This window comes from Amia ocellicauda, chromosome 19 (assembly GCF_036373705.1).
Source record: "Amia ocellicauda isolate fAmiCal2 chromosome 19, fAmiCal2.hap1, whole genome shotgun sequence".
NCBI lineage: Eukaryota > Metazoa > Chordata > Actinopteri > Amiiformes > Amiidae > Amia > Amia ocellicauda.
Window position 1 is genome coordinate 25,272,091 of NC_089868.1, and position 22,110 is coordinate 25,294,200.

At 49.1% G+C, this 22,110-nt stretch overlaps 2 protein-coding genes across 4 annotated transcripts in view; one reads left to right on the forward strand and one right to left on the reverse strand.

Moving 5' to 3' along the window:
• usp24 (ubiquitin specific peptidase 24) overlaps window positions 1-17,429 on the reverse strand; it is a 34,779-nt gene extending 17,350 nt beyond the window's left edge. For 2 of the 3 annotated variants that reach the window (XM_066692170.1, XM_066692169.1), the window contains exons 1-26: window positions 17,028-17,429; window positions 10,971-11,139; window positions 10,349-10,416; window positions 10,059-10,202; window positions 9,798-9,920; window positions 8,504-8,539; window positions 8,094-8,159; window positions 7,365-7,430; window positions 7,113-7,187; window positions 6,812-6,970; window positions 6,328-6,442; window positions 5,969-6,072; window positions 4,906-5,013; window positions 4,613-4,708; window positions 4,182-4,343; window positions 3,525-3,620; window positions 2,747-2,854; window positions 2,394-2,543; window positions 2,110-2,241; window positions 1,851-1,962; window positions 1,381-1,457; window positions 984-1,124; window positions 811-864; window positions 612-727; window positions 433-499; window positions 86-196 (exon numbers count right to left, since the gene is read on the reverse strand). In XM_066692170.1, the coding sequence (XP_066548267.1) occupies window positions 86-196; window positions 433-499; window positions 612-727; window positions 811-864; window positions 984-1,124; window positions 1,381-1,457; window positions 1,851-1,962; window positions 2,110-2,241; window positions 2,394-2,543; window positions 2,747-2,854; window positions 3,525-3,620; window positions 4,182-4,343; window positions 4,613-4,708; window positions 4,906-5,013; window positions 5,969-6,072; window positions 6,328-6,442; window positions 6,812-6,970; window positions 7,113-7,187; window positions 7,365-7,430; window positions 8,094-8,159; window positions 8,504-8,539; window positions 9,798-9,920; window positions 10,059-10,202; window positions 10,349-10,416; window positions 10,971-11,139; window positions 17,028-17,324 (2,952 nt within the window). In that variant the 5' untranslated portion in view covers window positions 17,325-17,429. The remainder of the gene's footprint in view (window positions 1-85; window positions 197-432; window positions 500-611; window positions 728-810; window positions 865-983; window positions 1,125-1,380; window positions 1,458-1,850; window positions 1,963-2,109; window positions 2,242-2,393; window positions 2,544-2,746; window positions 2,855-3,524; window positions 3,621-4,181; window positions 4,344-4,612; window positions 4,709-4,905; window positions 5,014-5,968; window positions 6,073-6,327; window positions 6,443-6,811; window positions 6,971-7,112; window positions 7,188-7,364; window positions 7,431-8,093; window positions 8,160-8,503; window positions 8,540-9,797; window positions 9,921-10,058; window positions 10,203-10,348; window positions 10,417-10,970; window positions 11,140-17,027) is intronic. The other variant, XM_066692171.1, reaches the window with a different exon arrangement.
• Window positions 17,430-18,675: 1,246 nt separating this feature from the next.
• On the forward strand, window positions 18,676-21,824 carry bloc1s2 (biogenesis of lysosomal organelles complex-1, subunit 2). Its single transcript, XM_066692260.1, has 5 exons — window positions 18,676-18,920; window positions 19,441-19,557; window positions 19,768-19,887; window positions 20,170-20,274; window positions 20,728-21,824. Exons 1-5 carry the CDS (start codon window positions 18,749-18,751, stop codon window positions 20,757-20,759), a joined length of 546 nt encoding a protein of 181 aa, XP_066548357.1. The 5' UTR covers window positions 18,676-18,748; the 3' UTR covers window positions 20,760-21,824.
• Window positions 21,825-22,110: the final 286 nt, after the last annotated feature.

Here is a 22,110-nt window from a genome sequence, read left to right on the forward strand (position 1 = left end):
AGGACTAGAGGGGCCATGATCACCAGATACGCTTGTTACTTTTCTTACGGCTTCCCGAGTAACAGGGTGGGGGGGCAGGCAGTACCTCCAGGGTGAAGGTGTCTTTGGTCGACTCGTAGGTGATGTGGAGGGTAACTGGGTGCCCGTGAAAGGAGGCGCCATGAGGTAGAATAGTCCGAGGAACTGAATACAAATCCTGGAAAGAAAGAGAAAATTGATTAATTGATTCGCCAACTGAGAAACCTGGACACACGGGACTGGATGGCATCTCTCTGGCTCCGCAGAAAGAAGCCGAGTCCTGTGTCAGCAACTTAAAACCCATACTGTTTAAAATCATTAAAAGGTTCTGATTTAGGAAATTATTAGTTCAATTAAAGTATCAATTAAGTAATCGAGAGCTCGGACACAAGGCGAGCACTCCGCGTCTCTTACCTCTATGGTGATGACGTAGCGCTCTGCAAGTAACAGCAATCGCTCGATGATTACAAGCTTTGTTGACCTGCAAGAAAAGAGGACTTTGTTACTAGCATGGCGTGGGCGGTGTGCGTGGTACGCGGGCCCAACATGTGCGGTATGTGGGCCCAGCGTGTGCGGTATCTGTGAAACCGTACCTGGAAGGAGACTGAACTGACGTGGCTACTGTTGGCATGGCGGTGGCGGTCAACATCTTGGTGGCCCTGGTAACAGCGTGTGTGAGAGTTGGGCCCCCGAGGGCCGAGCTGGCAGCCTGAGGAGAGAGGAGACGGTGAGGGGGGGGCCTGCGCACACTGCTTACACAGAAGGGGGCGTCACGCAGCGATCCCTGCTCACCTCCAATCTCTTATAACAGTCGGCGATGAATTTCTTGTGCAGCGACACCGAATCCTGCGAAGATGACAGATAACGTGTCAAAAGAGCGGGGCCGCGTTCAGGGATGCGATCAGGACCGCCGACCCCCCGCTGCACCTGAACACCGCCACCCTCCTCCCCCGCCCGGCTGTTACCTTCTTCATCTTAGGGTTGAGGTTGATGTAGCTGTAGGTGATGATGAGCTGGATGGCTTCGTTGGCGATCTCCTCATCCGGGGACTCCATGGCGATCCTCCAGATGAAGTCCATGCCGGCCAGGTCCAGCCTCTCCACGAACTGGACACACAACAGCATAACGTCACCACACAAACACTGAAGGCCATCAAGCACTACTTTCACAAACCAATGGGGAATCGGGATTGTGTCTGCTCTCATAGAGGCTGAACACTTTAGCTCAGTGGTTCTCAAGATACACATACAGACACACATATATTTGGTCTACTCGGCCACTGTAGACAGTTGTCTTCATGATGAAACCCCAGATGGGCTACAGGCTATAATTCCTTTAGACAGACGGGCTTTGTTTTCATACCAGCTGTGTTCCCTGCCGTTTCAGCCGATGGTCACACAGGTTCACATTCTCAAAGAAGGTCTTGAACAGGTTAAACCCTGAGGCACAGAGAGAGAGAGAGAGAGAGAGATTGCAGTATGAGATACAGGAGTCATGGGAGTGACAGTCTCTCCGCACTTTCACACCCCGTCAAAGGTGCTAAGAGTGCAGGAGAGGAAGAGCGCCCTGCTGTCGAGGACAATCTCAGGGACTCCTCCACCGCCCAAACAAACACAACAACAACAACCTCAAGGCCTGACTTCGTCTGTCTGTGCAAACCTGTACCTGCCCACCTGAGGGGAGGGCAGATGCTTTTCCACTGACTAGGACCATGAATAAAACCTATCTGGGATAAAAATGATAGCCTGAGTTCACTCAGCTCTGCACGTCTCAGCAAGAAGCCACCAATCAGGGGGGAGAGGGCCCAGTGTCTCTGGGTCAAGGGCCCTTACCGTTCATGGTAATCTCATAAGGCTCCAGTTTGAGGATCTTCTCCTTGAACAGCTGCTGCTGAACATCGCTCTCCAGGTCGTGCTGCCCTTTGGTGAACCACTCAAAACACATCTGCGAAGACAGAAAACAAAGAGCCACAGTCAACACTCGAGCTCCGGTGCTGAATCAACGACACAGCGCTGCACACAATGTGTACCGTAGAGACCTGCTTTAACACGCAGTCACTAACATTTACAACAGACGCCACGCCTCCCCCACCTCTCGGTCCAGTTCACACACGTCCAGGCCGGACACAAGGCACTCCCAGATCTCCTTGGCTCGGTTCCACACCAGGTACAGGCTGGCCTCCTGGAGGAAGAAGGCCAGGAACTTCAGGTGGCCCTCCAGGTACTGCAAAAGGTCACAGAAAGGTCACAGAAAGGTTCGGACAGGAGTTCTCATCGGGAGCATTGAAACGAACGCAAGACCACATCGCTGAGGGGAAAAACACTCAAATAACCTCTTAGAGGAGTGAGGCCGACCGCACCGCACCGGCTGCGTACCTCTTGGTATGTGTATCTGCCGTCCACCAGTGTGGAGCCAGACAGGCCAGCGGGCCCCGCCACGGTGACCGCCAGCCGGTGACAGGACACCAGGCTGCCCGTGATCAGCTTGACGATCTCAAAGTTCTTCTTCAGGTCCTGAATGATGCTCTGTGGAGAGGAGGACACGCGATCAGAAGCAGAGACAAACAAAAAAACACAGCAGTAAAGTGTAAAGACCGTGCACCATCGTTCTGCTCTTTTGGTTTCAGGCTCCCACCGCAGTGAGAGTCCCCGGTGACCCACAAGGACGAACTCCCGGGGGCCCAGAGCGGTGAGGGAGGGATCGGAGGGGCGCCCGGCCATGGACTCACCTTGTCTTGCTTCTGGTAGGTTTGCTTGATGAAGGAGCGCGTGATCTCGTGCAGCTGCCGCAGCGCCGGCACCACCCACACCGCCTGCGGGTTGCTCTGCTGGGACGACTGCCAGGGACGACACAGTTTGCACGGACACGCTTAAACATACAGATAATAACGGCAGCTCCGAGAGACACACAGGAGAAATTAACTCATTCACAATAAATACAAAAAATGAATACATGTGTTCAGGGTTAGATGCAGAAATGATTGTGCATTCTTGCTACAATTCCCCCCCAAAAGTGCATACATGAACTTACCATGATGTGGAAACTGGGGAAAGTTCTTATTTGTATGTTTAAGTAAATCAAAGCGTCTGTAAAGAGACACATCATCATCTTTGATTCCCAAAAAATTGGTTTATTTGGTAACGCACTTGTTTTTGAGTCGGATTCTGTAAGTATTTATTTCAAAGAGAAAAGCTTTCCATCAAAGACACGCAAATCCAGCTGCTGTCGAGACCAGGATTTCAAACCATTGACTTTCAAAAGTGCGGTCGACGGCCAATCTGCGTGTGTTCGATCAAATCTCTTCATTTTGGAAATCAAAGAGTAAGAAAAGGACACAAACCAACACGTGAATCAATCATACGGTGACCATTTCTCCCCGTGTAAAACAAATCAGAACCCAGAGGGTGATCAGGCCCTCAGATCATCGATTGCTCAGGCACTGCGGTGATTGATTTGAGATTGGTGCCCAGCTACTGATTGAGAGGGGACCCAGTCGCGTGTCTTACTTTGAAGAGCGAGCCCGGTTTCTTCTTGCCCCAGGACCCGGTGAGAAAAGACACCTGGGTCTCGCTGGCAGACTTTGTTTCCTCCTGTATTAGTATCTAGAAAAATAAACTTCAGTGGCATTTGACTGCTTCTCTGTGCAGTCTACCCGCGCTGCATTGCGGTTTCGTTAAGGTTTACCCAGCAGCCCCAGCGTAAACGTCACCCACAGAGAGGCAGACGCAAAGATTACATTCGAGTAAAATAAGGTTGCTGGACTGCGGATCAGCAAGGCCAGCGATTCTGGGGTATTTTTACACAGGCATCCATCAGTGTTTAAAACAATGCCTCTCTGAAGGATCTATACAGTTTAAGATGTTTAAAAAGTTGTTTTCTACAGGAGACAAGCATGACCCCCCTCCCCTCACACAGTACAGTGTTAAAGAAAATTAAAACTTCAATGTAAACCTGGCTTAAATATATTAATACACTTAAAATGTCTGTGTGCGCGCCTCGGTGTCCTCTCTCTCTGTGTGTGCGCGCGTCTCGGTGTCCTCTCTCTCTCTCTCTCTCTCTCTCTCTCTCTCTCTCTCTCTCTCTGTGTGTGTGCGCATCTCGATGTCCTCTCTCTCTCTCTCTGTGTGTGTCTCTCTCAGAGCTGCAGAGCCCGTCAGCCTCACCTTCTTGATGTCCTCTATGCACTTGATGATGTAGTTCCTCTTCACCGTCTCCTTGACGGCATAGGCGTCGCTCAGGATGGCGAGATGCTCGTCCAGGGCCTGCTGCACCAGGCTGGTGGGCAGGGTGGGCAGGTGCGCCAACTCCCAGAGGACCTCCAGCACCTGTCGCCACACGCAGAGAGAGAGAGACACAAGAACAGTGTCAGGACTCGCTCTATACTCTGAAACAAGAATTCTGAAGTTGGCAAGGTAACAAGGATAATTAATGACAAACTATCGTGTGGAGCTTTAAGTTAATGGTTTGGAAAAATACAACAAATTGATTAAGTAATGAACCTAAAAGTCCGCAAGCCTTGCCAACTGGGATAAATGAGGTACAAGTTCTAGGAGAGCTTTAGCTTCCCCCACACACACCACGCCGCACCACTAACCTTGCCCGTGGTGGCCTCGGACCGAGACTCGCGCCCGATCCTGCCGATCAGACTGAGCAGCTTCTGTCGAACCCGGTCGCTCTCCACCTCCCAGCTCTGTGTGGGGATGGGGGTGTTAAACTATAGTAACTAGAGATCGCGAACACAAAATCACACACACATAAATCGAACAAGAATTGGGATACACAAAGAAAAGAATAATGACTGCAAAATAATAAATTCAGCACAGAAAAACATTTCTAGTTTCCATTCCCACCCTGTTGAAGTGTCCTGCTGCGGGAACGGGCCCTTACCTTCTGGATGAGGACGAACAGGTGGCTGAGCTGGTCGAAGTTGAACTTCACGGCGGCCGCGGCCACGATGGTGTGGATGTTCTCGATGACGGTGGAGGACTGGCCGGACTGCCGAGAGAAAGAGAGATGGAGTCACCAGCGAGGAACACTCAATCTGAATTGTTCTGCATAGGTGGGATAACGTCCCTTCGAGGACCACAGTCGGGCCGGTCTACTACGAACTGCAGGCTGAGCAGCGCTTTTAATTTACTTACATTGAGTTGTGTGATTTGTATTACCCAAAGTACTCGCACTAAAAAATAAATGACTTGACTACTGCAATGCCCTCCTTGCTGCCCTGCCCTGTAAATACACACAGAGGTCGCAGCTCGTGCAGAATAGAGCCGCTACAGCCATCGCAGGAACTGTGACCACATTCCCCCTGCACTGGCTACCAGTTTACACAGGCTACACCGGTCCTCAGGATCTCCGTTAGCTTCCGTCCCACACGGTCTACCCGTCTGCTTCGGTCCGATGATCAAAGACCTGCCTTTGATCAAAGTCTGGGCTAAAGACTCATTTTTTACAGCTGGCTTTTGTTTAAATGTTGTTGTGGTTTCTTTTGTCTGTTTTATATTAAGTTTTAACTCTTAGGGTCTCGTCTTAATTTTTTGGTTTATTATTAACTGAAATTGTTGCTGATTTCCGTGTATAAATAAAAAATATTAAATAATGACAAGCTGTGCAGCACGACACTGCAGAAGAGAGATGTGATGATGAGCTTGTTGGATGCTTACAAACTCGCCCCCTTCATAGCTATTGATTATACTTTATATGAAAATGATAAAATCTTAAATAAATAATAAAATCTGAATGTTGACGTTATCAAAAAATGTAATGGGGGGAAACATAATTCTGGATCAATACTGGACGATGAAGAGATCAGAGGCCATCAGCAGTTTCATTACTCAGCTACAACTAGGCTGAGCATCAGCACTTCATCAACAATCCATCACGGCCGACCTGTCCCAGCAGGGATCCTTCACCCCGAGGACCAGCAGGTCCCCCCGGCACGGCTTATCACCTGTATCCTCCAGATCTTGGACAGCTCATCCAGGGAGAGCTTGCTGCCCAGCAGCTCGATGATGCCCTTGATGCGGTCGCAGTACTGCGCCTGGTCGATGTTTCCTGGGACACAGAAACAGAACAGTCATGGAGGTTTTAAAAGCAATGCCACAGCAGGAACAGGCTGGCAGGCCAGAAAGGGAGCAGTGCGCCAGATAAACAATTTTAAATCTAGAAGAATAATGTGTGAAAAGGATGGACAGGTCATCACTGAGTCAAAATGTCTTCCCTGCATCCGGTTGTTATAGGCAAAACGGCAGCAACAGACAACCGTCCGTTTCTGTGGATTGAAAAAATATACACGAACAAGAGGAATACCTTCCAGCGCTATCGACAAGACCGAGTTCTCCACCAGCCAGTCCAGCAGCCGGTCTGTGTCGATGGCGTTCTTCACCGTCTTGGACACGGTGCTCTCTTCGATCAGCTTCGTCACCTGCAGCACACAGAGGAGAGCGGAGACCTTCAACACACCCCTCTGTGCTTTACGAGGCTCGCAGAAGAAAACAAAACTAAACCCTTTTGACCTCAGCTGACCTCCGGCTCACGGCTGGCTCAGGAGAACGTAAACAAGCATAAACGTGAATCTGAAGCCCTTATTCCTCCCTTGGGACAGATTCCGAGTCGCTGCATACTTTCTACGGTTAAAGTAGGCATTACTCAGAATTAAAGTCAGGGGCGTCTGAACTGGGCTGACGGATTGATCCCTCTCTGCAGCTACGGTTGCCCCACAGGGTACGGGTCAAACCCCACACACACTGCTTGCGGTCATCCACACTGGCCGACAGTATTTACACCCCCTCACCTCCTTCAGGGAGTTCATCTTGGCGCTGAAGTGGGGGGTCTTCAGCATGCGGAGGAGGATGTCCAGCCGCAGGTCGTCCACCACGGTGACCAGCTCGCGCTGGAACCTCATGCACAGCAGCTTGATGGCGGACAGCAGCTCCGGGATACTGACCAGCCGCTGGGCAGAGAAGAAAACAGGAGCCGTCAGAAGGGAGGGATTACCACAGTATGTTCTTCTACAGTATACGAAGGCGGCTGCTGCTCCCGGGTCGCTCTGCCATGGGTCAAAGGTCAAAGTGCGCCTTGCTCTCTCACGGTACCTTGTCTTTCAGGTCCTTCTCCTCCAGGTTCTGCACATAGGTGATCATTTTATGGATGACCGGGTCCAGCATGGGCTGCAGAGGAACACACCAGGGTTTAGACAATCACAAGATACAAGAGCCCGTCGGCACAGAGCGCTGCCCTCTTGCCCAAGCCAAGACACAGATCTCCACCACACACAACACAACAGCACTGGAGCGTGCGTCCTCGCTGTCCTCCACTAACCATCACATGCTCAGGGCAGAACGTACCTGGATGAGACTGGAGTTGAGGTACTCCGCACAGACGCCCAGGGGCTGGACCAGGGCTGAGACGCACTGGAGAAACAAACACACACACCTCTGAGTACAGGCTGATCATCGGGGAACTCACTGCACTCACGCAGCACAGATCATAAAAACAACAACAGATACAGCTCCGTGTGGCACAAGGCATCCTAAGAAGATTGGAGACGGTTCATCCCGGAGGTATCGGTGCCAGACTGTGTGAAATCAGAGGGAACTAGTGTTAAATGTTCATCTGTTTCCTGAAGTGTGTCGATGCGCGAGCGTCTGTGAAACCCGGACTGGTGTCTGCAGCTCTGCGGAGTCATTTATCCAGCTAATGAATCCTCCAACAATTAATTATTTATTAAAATCACGTTTCCGTTTATCTCCCTCGCCGATGTACTGGGGTGATCGAGACTGTGTCCCCCGAGCAGCTGCGATAATTAGTGACGCAGCTGTGACTTGAACTGGAAGCAGAGGTTGTTTTTCTTTCACAAATTAAAAGAGGCGAGAGGCAGCGTAGCTCGATTGCTACGTGGGATTTATCAGTGACGGAGACAGACAGGGAGGCGGAGTCATGGTGTAAATCCTGGCTTGACAGGAGGGGGTTAAAGGTCAACAACGGAACAGAACACAACATGGCCAGGATGCCCATTGGACTCACTGGGGGCAACTGGAAAGATGAACCCCCAAGAGAACAACTTCCTCACTCACCCCAATTTCGATGTCTTCCAAGTTCAGCTTGGTCTGAATGGCAGAAAAGCCTCCCATCTCCCCGAACTGGAACAGAGAATCAACGTTACAATCGAGGGCTTGGCGCCAGAGTCTCACACATGACAATTGACCGCCTGCTGCGCCCCGTGCGAGATGCGAGACCGAACCCTGACCGGCCCCTAACCTCCCTCCGTTCACTCCCCTCCGGTCCACCCACAAAGGCTCATGGGAAGTGGGACAATGGGTGGTTATTTTCTATCAGTGATGTAAACGAGAGGCTCCATCGTTCCTGCTAGGAAACTCATTCCCAGCCGAGGTCTGACCCTGGGTGAGGAGGGGACTCGTGTCCGGCACTCAATAAGGGCAGGGGCAGGTCAGGGGGCCGGGCGCAGAAACGCCGAGACACTCACCCGGTTCACCAGATCGACAAGCCAGCCATGGGGCTCCTGTGTCAGAAACAAAGAAAGGAAGAAGGGAAAAAAAAAACAGTCAAGATCTTCAATATCTTCAAGAGAAAATTCCATTTGCCTTCCGCCGGTCTTTAAAACCTCGGAGGGGGGGAATCAATTCACATGATTCGTTGAAAGCATGAACATATGAACCCTATTTCAAGCGTGTACACCGTGATCATGGCACAAACCATCAGTCAACAAACCGTCTGTATTTAGAAGCCTGCGGTTTATGGTGAACGGGGGGGGAGGTGGCCGAGACCTCGTGACCAAACCAGGACAAAGGGAAGCCTCTGTCACAGGGTACGGCATCGTGTGGGGCTCTGATAGCAATTAGTTTTTTTAATCATTTTGATACTTAAAAAAATAAAAACAGTTGCATTGTTCGAAGCCTTCGTGTGTTAAAAGTCTTGTGCAAGTAAAGCAGATTTAACCTTTTTATTTGATAATCTTCCCGACGTTACGCAGCAGGCTAACTGGCACAAACTCAGGGAAGTTACATAAAGTGTAAGTCCGGCTCTGGCCGCGTCCCCCCCGTCTCTGGGAGCTTCCCTCACAGGGCACTAATACCGCCCAACGCTTGTGCAAGAGACATCTTGAGCAATAAGTTACTCAGCCCAGCCTAGGAACCAATTAGGCTAATCTCCCCCCCAGAAACACACGAGGACTCGAACCCCAGACACTCAGGAATCACTTGCTGACCTACTTGGATCAGCAGAATATAGACTATTTATTTATCTCTCTAGTTACCCTATGATTATGTTTTCTGGATGCTGATTGGTCAGTGATTTGGACGAAACTTAGATGCCATATGTAGCAGGAAGAATGAACCACAATTAAGCACTATAATTTGGGGGTTAGGCTGCAACATAACTTTATTATAGTTATATACAGGGTGGCCCATTTCTATTGGACAAAGTTTGTATATTACTATGAAAAAGCGGTTCGTCTGCATTACTATTTGTCCTCCGTTAGAGGGGAGATCTTGGACACACGAGTGATAGAGATGGTACAACAAGATGACATTAACTGTGTTCAGTACAGCTCTGTGGGTGGAACAGACACACAGACCTGCTGTATAAAGACATGATTCACTATGCTTGTACTTTAATAGAATAAAAACCTGCTTTTCTTTGTCCCATTCTGTCTCATTGCAAACAGAAGCGTGTTGTGTATAGGGGCCCACCACATATATAGAGAAAATAGTCTAATATTTAGATGACAAAGAGGTGGGGGGTGTAAATGAAGCGCTAACCTTCTGGTAGCTGGAGCTGGGCGACACGGCGAACATGCTGTCCTCCCCGAACACCTCGGCCCAGTTCCTCTGGCTGGCTTTCATGCGGTTCTTGAAGTGATACTCGTTATCAGGATTAAAGGCCTGTGGACGGCGGGAGAGGCAGGGTTAGTACGGCATCTAAAGGCAGTCCTTCCCTAAAAACACTCTGACGTGGCAAACTGGCCACATCAGAGTGTCACATCGTCTGGAGACCCCCGCGGCGACACAAGACCCCCGTACCATGGTCAGCACCCCCATCAAGCCCACGGGGATGGGATCCTGTTTGACCCTCTCTGCCACTAGGTCCACCAGCAGCATCAGCATGTTGTAGATCCCCTCGTGGATCTCGGTGCCCCACTTGTGGACAGCGCTCGATGTCAGCAGCTGCCAGGGAAGAGGGCGACAGTGAGAACGGCCCGGCGCCCGAAAACAACCAGAGTATGGCTAACCAGGCACCCATGTGACACCCGAGACACTCCGAGACCTCAGAGAGAGTGACAGGCCAGATCAGACCAGGGAAGAGTCCATACCTTTTTGAAAGCTTCAGGCATGCATCTGTCCACAAATCGTTTACAGTTCTCATCAGCGTCAGCAAGACCTGCGGACGGGACAGGAGGATGGGATTAGAGGCAGGGATCTGGGGACCGAGCACAAACGCATCCAACTGGGGACACACAAGGACGACCAGGGACACCTGTCCACACACGAGAACTGCAGGAGTAGCGTCTCAAAATCACGCACCTATCCAGAGCAAGGCTAGACAAATAAAGGCAAGGCAAATACAGAGATTAATGGCAATAATATTAATAATAATAATAATAATAATAATGGTGTCAATTAATCTTGAAGCTTGCCATCTCGGCCTGCAGACCAGGAAACACGTTTGCATAAAAAGAATGACCTCTATTTCTCAATGTCACAGGCGAAAGAAAACATGCTCATCTGATAAGGAAGTCTCGGAAAAGAAAAACACAGACAAACAATAAACCTGTAACCTTAGCCAGTCTCGGCAGAAGTCTTACAGATCAGAAAACAAGCACAAAAACAACAATAATAAAGGTACAAAGGAACAAATCAGTCAAGTGTCAAGTGTCTGAACAGGCCGACACAGTTCAGAAGCGTTGTGTACTCCGGGTGTGGGAGGCTGCTTACCCAGCCTTGCCAGGCACGTGGAGGCAATGAGGCACTTGCCCAGCGACTCCTCCCGCTTGTAGGGGATGGACCAGTGGTCGGTGAAAACACGGCTCTCCAGCTCGTACAGGTTGGTGGTGGGAAACTCGATGTTCCCCCCCGAGCAGTTCCCGTTCTCGTCATTGCTCCTCTGGAAGAAACCGAGTGAGGGGGAAGAGGTCAGAACAGAGACAAGTCTAGGGCTTTGGCTGAAGATATAAAACGAAAGATGAAGCAGTGATTGTGGCAGAGCAATTTAAAGACTATGCTTTGAAATGGATGCAACTGCAGAGCAAGTTTCATTTCCCTGCAAAACTGGGTGACAGTTCTACAATCTCCGCCGCCCCCGTCAAAAGCACTACAGTAATTTGCAGGTGTGCATATTCACAAAGACTACTTCCTGTTCTCAGTGAAGTTATCAGCATTTAGTACGTGACCCGGCGAGGCCAGCTTGCCAGCTTCCTCAAAACACAAGCTGGAGCGAGAGGCGTTATTTCCAGATCCAACACAACAAACCAAACACAAACACTGCCATCTGAAACCACCGCAGAGGGAAAAGGCACTTCTCACCCCCAGCCAATCAATCACAATTTCCAAGACAACGATTCTCGTTTCAAGGATGCACCACTGAGAGTTTTGTCCTCATCAGCAGTGCTACAACAATAACCAGTGAGTGTAGTGGGGGGGGGGGGGGGGGGTATACGTTTACTTTCTCCCCTGCAGGCTCCTCAGAGCATAACAATGAAAAATCAATATTGTTTAACTGAGCAAGACCACTAAACTGTCTTACAAACAGCTGCACAATTTAACATTCCTGCTGGACAGGAATCTGGGAATAAAAAATATAAAAAATGTGTGTAGTCGATATATTAAGCCAGATAAGCTTGCGCAGCAGAGCCAAGAGTTGAGCAATGCTGAATAACGTTTGCCAGCATACGGCCTCTGTCTAGCCGATTACGAAAGCAGCGGCCCGTGGATGTCGCAAAGGGGTGATTAACTGGCACTCTGGACTTGCAGCATGTGGCCGTTGGGATGCAGTGGCACAACACGGCTTCCAGGACGGAGGGCGGTGGGGTGAGCGCTGCGGGGAAGTTAGTAATCGGATGCAAAAGCTCCAGACCAGCCCTGGGGCAATACGCCCTTCAGGAGGACAAGAAATACACATTGAAGTATGCACTGCAGGGGTTACAAACGCAGCCCTCTCCGGCCGAATGAGATGATCATCGGAGACGCCAAACTGTTTCTCTGCTCCGCTCTCATAATAAACACCAATGATCCATCAGCATGTAAAACTACACAAGAACAACAGAGCAGGGAATGTCAGGGTGCAATATAATCATATGGATCGATTCCAATCCCGAGTCGAGGAAATTCCAACCTCCTGAAACGCGTGAGGCACCACATCGGCCCGAGAGAACGGCGGCGGGGCTGTTGGTACAAGCAATGCAGACGTCCTGTCATCAACACACACAGAAATCTCCACGTCTGGCAGATGCATCCAGAATGACAAATAAGCGTCGTCAATTCCCCGACTCATAGAGCATGCCTTTATAGAAGTTGTTTATTTCCACTAATGACTCCATGGCGCGTTTAGGGGCACCCAGACAGGACCGTATTAGAGTCACGCACATCAAGGCTGATCAAATCACATTCCACTAAGGACTGCCGTTTATGAGGGCAAAGCTAGAGAGCAGCAGGACCTTAATAATGCATTTCAAATTTAGAAATAAAAAGCTGTCCATGAGAATCTGTTCTAAACATGACCTTGGAAAAAACGAGAAACAAACAATGTATTTAACTCTGAGAAATCACTGCTTGCGGCACTTTGTGGGTGTGGGTTTGCTTTAATAATCATATTTCCAAGCTCTCTCTGTTTGACGTTTATCCTTGACAAGCAGAGAAATTACCATAAATCCCGTACCTTCAAAAGTTCATTGTTTTGTTTCAGTCCACCGTGGACACCTGTTAATTATGTGATACTATCATCCCAGCTGGGTGAGATAATGACGGCCTTGTTAGCAAGTTGCCTTTTCATTTAAATGGCATCCATCAAACCAAAGCCACAGAGATTCGTTTCTCATATATATTGTCATATAGACTATTTCAAGGTCCTCTCGGTCATTTCTATCCATCCAAAAACAAAAAACAAAATAATCAAATAAGATGGAAAGGAGCCAGACCCCCCCACACATACATTGGACTTCAGTGAACTGCACCAGAACCGCTAACATACGACACACACGCCAGGCCTACACGTCATCCAATGCAGGTTAATGAGAGTCTTTATAGCGACATTGATGCTTTAATAGTCTCGATGGAGAAGTATCGGGTGGATCAATTTCACGAGCAATCATTGCCCTGGGAGAAATACATCTTTTAAAGCAAGTAATGGAAGAATGACTCAGTTTGTTTTTAATATTTGTCCCCCCGCCCCCCCTCCGATCTGTCTGACTGCAATTAATCAATCCATTTCCCCCCGCCTCTCGCCCAGATCCCCAGGAGACGAGGCACTTCTTAAAGGAGAGTGGCGGCTGGGGGGCAGGTCACCCTCGAGAGACGGGCTGCGCGCCTGGGTCTCCATAGTGATAGGTGGCCTCGACACACTCTCGTCTCCCAGCCCGACGACCCGCGGAAAGAGAAAGAAAGGACAGTGAGAGAGAAAGAGAGAGAGGGAGGAATACAATCCCGAAGTGCAGGCTGCGGCACCGAGTGAGGGGGCAGTGAGAAATGGCAGGATACCCGATCTGGTCTATAAAGACGTGGGTCTGGGCTCGGCGGTCCTGCGCTCATTGGGAAAGATTTAAAGTCCTGATTTAGACATCAGGAAAGCAGCATTCTTCACCGATTGAAATAGACAAAAAGGACAAAGCCAGACTAAACAGGTACGACAGGGGTAATGATCCGTGGCCCTTGGGAGGGAAATGGCCAGGAGCGGCACGCAGGTGATGTCTGCCGATATCTGTGCAGTGCACGTTTAAACTAATTCGCCCAACATCCTAGGTATATCAGTAAAAGTAATTGATTACCCTTCATGGTAACAGAACGGGACATGCAAACCAACGACCCAGGCACTCGTGGATCAGTGTTTAAAGACGACCGTTTTTTGTCCTCCTGGTATGTTCGGCTACATACAATGTCAAAACCTGCCCCTTGCACAAACTCAGATGTGGTCTCCCCCTGCGTGGCCCTGCCACTCGTTGTGAAAGGCCGTAGCATGTTTAATGAGGATTTTCAGAAAAATAAATCAATACATCAATACGTTACCCCCCTGCCTCTCCTTTGGGGAAGCTACGTACATGACAGCACCTGGAAAAAGAGCCTCCTCATCAAAACTGAATACAAATGGATAGTGACCTCATTCACACCAACTGAGAGAGTTTAGAAGAGTGCCAACTGCCAACCCACCACAACAACAAATACACAAAAAAAGTTGTGTAGTGTTTAACCACCCTTTGAACACGCATCTGAACAACTCCAACATCCATCAAAGCAGCAGCAGACATCGAAAAGGAAAGGTGTCTGGCAGTTGGCACGTTTGTTTCCGGAGCAGCAGCACCGAGCGCTTTGCCTTAGTTGGACGAGTTGGCAAAGTGTTGACGGCTCTGCGGAGCGACGGGTCGCAGATCTTAAGCACCACTACTACGCATACCACACCATCCTGGGCTGCTGCAAGGAGCACTGTGACTCCACAGCTATATTTAGCAGCGGTTGCTCTGCTCGTGACCTACGACACGTTTAAATGGCAAAAACAAACACAGAAATTAATGAAGTGAAAACACACAGCACTGCCATGCAACATGAGCAGACGATTCTCAGTGTGACTGCAGCGCTGGCTACCAAGTGGTAACTTCAGAGCATTGAGTGTAATTACAATAAGGATGCACTAGTGTTGCACTCCCTCTTCCTCAGGGTGAAGAATTAAAGAGCCATTAATAAAGGTTAATTAATAATGACAGCTTGCAAATCAGCAACAACAAAAATGAAAAGGAAAGACCACACTTCCTGTGTTACTGATTTACTTTATCTCAGGTTTATTTTATGGTTGAGGTCCTTGTACTGTAACAGGGACCGTTTTAAGCTCCTGTGTTCAGACACCAGAACACCTGTTCACCCGAGTCTCGGCAGGTGCGTTCAGGGCATTCCTGTGCGTAGCACTTCGCATGTCCCGATTCACAGAAGACCCGACACTTTGTTGGTCGGCCGGACCGTTGCTCCTTTATTAAATGCTCGTGGCTCTTCTGCAATAGCTTGAGGCGTGTCCTATGTTTAGCTGCTCAAAGGCCTCCCAGACAAATACATATGCATAGATTGCAAATTGGTTCCAGTAAAAGCTTTTTATCAGAATTAATGCACACGCCATCCCCACGCCAAGGGAATCGTAGGTAAATATGCGGTGGAAGAACACGCTTTTTCTGCAAGCACCCCCCCCCACACTGTTAATGACAAGGACGATGACCGGATTGCATTAATAACAGCTCTTTGGTAAGACAGGTAGGAACACTCGGGTGCCGTCAAAGATAATTGAGCAGATTAGGGATTTCAGGTGTTGTGTGGGACACCCGGGGGGTGGGGGGGTACCCTTCACTTTGCAACTCACAGAAACAGCCCCATCTCTGAGCGTTTCATTTTTAATATTCTCTAACCCCCCCCAACAATCACTGATTCCAATCAAAAAGTCTACAGATAACAGTACTCCCTCTACAGCTGAAATTAACCTTTTTTTTGTAATCCATAAGCCTTATAACATGTACCTACTAGCCAACTAAGGAAAGGGTGTTGTAAGGGACAGGAAGGTGTGGTAGGAATACATTACTCAGAGGAAACTATTTAAATAGCAAACCAAATAAATACATTTGGCAAAAACAAGAATACACTGCTAGTTTTGCAGTGTACAGTGCTTGTAATATAACACTTACATATGTAAGTTAGGTAATTATTTACTGCATTTTCTGCTTCTCTAGAGAAGCCCCTTCACTTCTCTGTCCCGACAGAAGTACAAAAAGTGTTTTCATTGATATTCAGTTTTTTAAAAAGAAGCTACCAACAGGTATAGAGGTAGCTTCAACCATTCAGGTGTCAGTATTGTGTAGTTTAATAAACATCATACGATTCAGTCTGTAAACACCAAATCAGCGATTTCTGTCTTCAGTGGTTGGAGCAGAGGAAGACATTTTGGATGTGCCTGCATGTCACTTACACTGGGGTTTATTTCTCCACTTCACTTTCTAAATTATCCTTAAATATCTAGTGCATGGCGTGTTTGCAGTCATAAAACAGCACTATAATGCCGCCAAGTGCATGTGTATCCTGAATAGATAACCCGCTCACTCTGTTGTGCATCAGACTGCTGCTGGATGATGCTTGTTACTATATAGCATGACAAGGGTGGCGTAACTAGGTTTAAAATTCAACCAACTCAAACCCAAGGAGAACAGTTTTGTAGACCAGGTTAGAGAAGTGTCCCTATAAAAAAAATGTATAAGCACATTAGGGAAATCTATCCCACTACTTGAATCATCATCATAATACAAATCCCATTCCCAAAATTGTATTGGTACACAGTATACATTTTTATACTTCTCAATTACAATTGCATTTGTATTTTCCATTCATCCCTTCATGCCAATATTGTTGCAATCCCTGCACTGGGCTGCTGTTTAGAGGGCCTGTTCCACAGTTAAGGCGCTATAATTTCAATCAACCACCTGCAGATCACAATCTCCCCCGACTGAACAGCTGAAACATCCATAGCATTTAATTGCAAGAAGGGAAACTCGCCTGCGCCCCGCCACCCACCCGGCTCCCGTTTGCCCTGGCATGAGGGCACGAACAGCCCGATGGCATATTGACACAATTACTTATAGCGCCTTCACTGTGCTGCTGGAAAGCGCTCCTGTACACATTACCCTACAGACATGAATAATGGAGCCGCTGTGCCAGCCTTCTCTCCCTCCCTGTCGCGCTGCCGGTGACAGCTGGATACCGCACATCTGCCCGGGATGCTGGCGCCACAGTTCACTGCAGTAAATCAATGCTCACCTCGCCCTCCACCACGTCGTGATAGGCGGGCGGCGGGTCGAAGCCCCCGCTCCCGCTCCCACTGCCGCCACCTCGCCCGCCGCCGCCCTCCCCGTCCCCGCTGGGCCCAGACCCCGAGCCGGGCCCGCTCTCCATCGGCTCGTAGCCGTACCCGAGGCCGGGGCTCTCGTTGGTGAGCAGCGCCACGGCCTCGTTGATGTCGTTCTTGGCCAGGCGGAGGGCCCTGCGGATGGCGCCCGGGTCCGGGAAGCCCATGCACAGCAGCGTGGTCATGTGCTGCTCCTCCTCGGTCTCCATGGCTCGCTCGTCGGGGCGCGTCGGTCACTAGTACGGGGCTCCAGCGCACAGACGCCTGGTTCTGCACGCCGCCATGTTGACAGTCCGCGATCCCCGCACACACCCTGCGCCGATAGGCTGCCGTCAGGGGGCGGGTCCTCCGCACACACCCCGCGCTGATAGGCTCCCAGCGACCGGAGGTGCGTCACGGCGCCCCGCCCAGCCCTTAAAGGTGCAGGCTCACCGGTGTAGGTATCTTAAAGGGATTGATTGATTGATTGATTGATCTGTGTTTGAGCCCTAAATAAACACATGGAAATAAAGCATGTGGCTGAACGACAAGAATGTATCTTATAGATGTAAGGGTCAGTTTTGTCTTTGCTAGTAACACGCATTTAAAATCAACGGATGTTTTTTAACACATGAGTACAATATCTACAATTTAAACCAGGGGTTCTCAACCCTGGTCCTGTAGGAGCCCCTACCTTCTGGGTTTTGTTCCAACCGAGCTCTCAATTACTTAATTGAACCTTAATTGAAGTAACAATCTTCTTAGATTTGAATTGTGTAATAAAATACGTTTTTTTTCAAATAAGTTTTTTATACAATTCTATATTTAACTTATACAAAACGCTCTGATTTAGGAAATCATTAATGCAATTAATGGTAAATTAAGTAATTGAGTGCTTCCAGCAGGTTAGGGGGTCCTGCAGGTCCAGGGTTGGGAACCACTGGTTTAAACCGACACCACATACCCCAGGGCTGTCAGACTCCAGTCCTGGGGGGCCACAGTGTCTGCAGGTTTTTGTTCCAACAGGAGATCCCAATTACTTAATCTCATTATTTATTCAGGCTTATCTTAAGCTGTTTAAAGATTTCATTGCTCATATCTTACACTTTGTTGACGACTCAAAACATTGAACCCACAGAACACGTCAGAGTCAGGAGAGAAACGTTAGATATATCCAGTTAATTGTTTAATGAGACCAAATTACAAAACTGGACTGTAACAAAACCCAGCAGACACTGTGCCCCCCCAGGACTGGAGTCTGACACCCCTGGAGCATGTGGTGTCAGTTTAAACTGCTGTGTCTAACTTCCCTTGATTGGTGGTTCCCAGTCCTGGTTCTGGGGACCCAGTGTCCTGCTAGTTTTAATGAATAATTGGCCTAATTAGAGCTAATTAATCATTTTACACCATTGGAGATGACAGGTTGAATATAAAAGTATATCATTTTTGTAATTTTGTAATGGACACCGATCCCCATGAGCAGGACTGGGAACAGATTTTGCATATTGTTTTATATATGATATTTAATGAACAATAGAGTGAGCGCTGGGTCGCCCCTCTTTAAAAGGCGTGGGCAGCTCCTGTACGGTGACGTCACTGGGCACACAAATCACGTGAAGGAGGCTTCTGTCATGTGACAGGGAAGCGGGGGGAAATGGCGGCCAGAGAAGGAGAAGCAGACGGGATGGAGAGCAGCAGCAGAGCGCCCGGGCCGGCTGCCGGAGCCGGATCCAGCTCCAGCTCCCCACCGCACCCCGAGCAGCACCCGAGCGGGGAGCCCGGGTCCGACCCTGCGGCGGCCGCGCACAAGAAGCCCGGCAGTAACAGTGAGCCACAGCCGTGTCAAGTGCAGGGCACCGTCTGTGTCGAAGCTGTGTGGGCTGTTGTGTTGTCGTTTTACATGTTGCTCGGTTGTGTGTGTCATGTTTTAAATGACGTCACCCACCTGTGATAGAGCTGTTGGCATGCTTGACTTCAAAGTGCGCATGCGTGCTTGCATCCATCCATCCATGCATTGTAGTCTCATTGCCGCTAGTTGCCCTGATAGCTCTGTGTCAGTGAGCTGCCCTGCTAACCCACAGTGTCAGGGAGGCTCACTAGGTATAAGTGATGCCATTAGAGGTATTGAAATGTATCTAGAGTGGCTTCCCTATACGGCACTCGGACAGATCTCATGTCTGCTGAAGGTCGCTGTAAAAGCAGGGCCCCCACAAACCCCTCTGCAATAACTGCGCAACTCTCTCCTGATGTGTGCTTGGTTATTTGAATCTGTTCAGTGAACAGAAACGCAAAAACAGGAACAGTCCGTTTACTGAACTCACACTCGCTCTCTCTCTCGCTCTGCAGATGACGGCGGTGTGGAGACTGCAGAGGAGGCCATTGAGCCGGCGGACCCTGATATCAACGAGCTGTGCAGGGACATGTTTGACAAGATGTCCGTTTTCCTGCAGGGAGAACTCACAGGTGAGGGAGCGCTCGTATGAAGGCACGGCACTCGCATCCCAGCACAGTGGACACATGGTGGGCTCTGACATCAGTGCCAATGCCGCCATGCAAGAGCAACTCCGATCTTGGCCGGGAGAAACCCTGGGAGAAACGAAAAGCCTTGGTTAACAAAATGGCTTTCCCCTAGTTTCTTTGTTTTTGTCTTCTAACTGTGTTCTCTCTGTCCAGCCACGTGCGAAGACTACAAGCTCCTGGAGAACATGAACAAGCTGACCAGCCTGAAGTACATGGAGATGAAGGACATCTCGATCAACATCAGCCGCAACCTGCAGGACCTGAACCAGAAATGTGAGCTCTGTGAACTGCAGCAATCGCACACAGACATGAGGTTAAAATAGAGCGAGAACGCAACAAATGCGATCGATATTGTGTGGAAGTGGAGCAGGAGGAGACTGTCCTGTGTGTAACACCTAATGTTTGTATAGGTTAAAAAAAAAAAAAAAAAAAAACTCAGTGACCTTAATAATTTGTTACTGTTGAGAGTTTAACTGGGATTCCTCTTCTAGATACGAGTTAAACCCGGGAGGTTTCTATAGGTCGGTTTATTCTCCTCTACTCCGCATGTTTCAGACGCCAGCCTGCAGCCGTATCTCGACCAGATCAACCAGATCGAAGAGCAGGTGACGGCGCTGGAACAGGCAGCTTACAAACTGGACACCTACTCTAAGAAACTGGGTAATCAAGATGGCCGATTTGTTCTGTGGGTGTTTCTGCAGTGTGTAGTTGTGCAGTGTAACGGGGGTTGGTACCCTATGAGATCATGCAGAAGGTGATCTACTGTACGTCTTGACATGATTTCTTATCCAGGGAGACGTATGGTTTACACAAGCATTACAAAAGCGAAACAATGTACAATTTAAGTGATAAAAGTGCAGAAGCACAGCTCATATTACATACAAAGCACACCTCCTAGTTCAGAGGAAAGTGGATGATGCAGTGAAGTCCTAGATAAGAGCTAAAGGGAGGAGGCAAAGGAGAAATCGCTGCAAAACTGGGGCTTTACCCAAGTTCATCACACTGTCCTTGAATTTGCAAGGGCTTCATTTTGAAAATTGTTTAACAAAGGAGGAGGGAGAAGCCCAAGAGCAGCTCGCTCGGTGACTCGGTCCATGTGTGTATCTGTTGCAGAGGCCAAGTTTAAGAAGCTGGAGAAGCGGTGAGCCGTCGGGGTCGTGGCGCTGTGGTCTGGATGGTTCTGGGTTCGCTTTGCCTCGGCCCGTTCGGACACGGTCTGGCTTCATCGCGCTTGCACTTCAAAACGATCACAATCTGTGGAAAATTAAAGAGGGGCAGGGAGTCCAGAAGTGCCCTGAAGGGGAACCCTATGTGACGTTGGAGAGCTTTATTTAAAAATGAAATGGTAACTAATTAGTCGATCCCTTCAGCTGATTTCTGGGAACCACATCTCCTGTACACTTGCCCCGCTTTTCCGAGGCCTTGCGCAGGAGGCGGTGTGGCTCGTGTTCTGGTCCCCCGGGGCTCGGCGGCCCCCTGTTTTAACCAGACCCCGGCCTTCGGTCCAACGGCACGGGTGCGTCCGCTGCGTCTCTGCCTGGCGCGTGCTTAAAGACCTCACTCTCTCGATGCACGGGCTGGAGGATTGCTCTCGCTTGTGTAGAGGACAGCTGGTAGGGCTGAGGTTTATGGGCGTTTGTTTTTACTTTTACCTTTCTAAGCTTCACTAACATTTAAAAGAAAAAAGCCTAATACATGCTTTACATCTCCCTGGCTTTATGAGATGCACTGTGTAAAAAGTAGACCATCAGAAAACTATCACTAGCAGGACAGTTTGAGATCCCTACTAATACTTCTACCCAGTTCTGTGGTTTATCAGAGTAATATTTGAATCCCGTGCTTGATTTATTGTATATGAACGTCTTTGTTGCAGTTGAGTGTCGACTGTGATGATAACCACACTCTGCTGTAGTGAGTCCAATGCATCCGTCTGATTAGCAGTTTATTTTCCTGCATCTCTGTGTTTTATGCAGAGTTGATGTCACTGGCGGTAGAGCTGTGTTCTGTACAGACTGCACTGCACTACAGCTGAGGGTAAACTTTCTACCCCAAACCCCTAGTATGTAGGACTGGCATAGATGCTATAATAGTAGTAGTTATAAAAATAACAAATGCAGATATTGTGTAGCCATGCTTGACACACACAATTGCCATTTTTGTTCTTGATCCTGCTTCTTTGCAGACAATAAATTTGTTAATATAAAAGGAAATGAAGTGTGTGTAATGTCTTTCTTTTGGTTTGAGATGGTACAGTGATGCGCTCAGGTGCTGTTAATGGAAGCCACTGGATGAAATTACACGTGGCCGCCTGTGAAGGGTTTATACAGAAGGTGTCTTATGGTGCGGTTTGATTCCCTTCAGCCACAGCGCCGAAGCGGAGGGGGGAAAAGCTGGACGAGATCCCCGGCTCAATAAGCGTCTGGCAACCAATCAGGCGAGAGAGTGCGAGCCGTCTGCCTGAGCTGCCCTGTCCCCAGTGTCTCCGCTGGGATCACA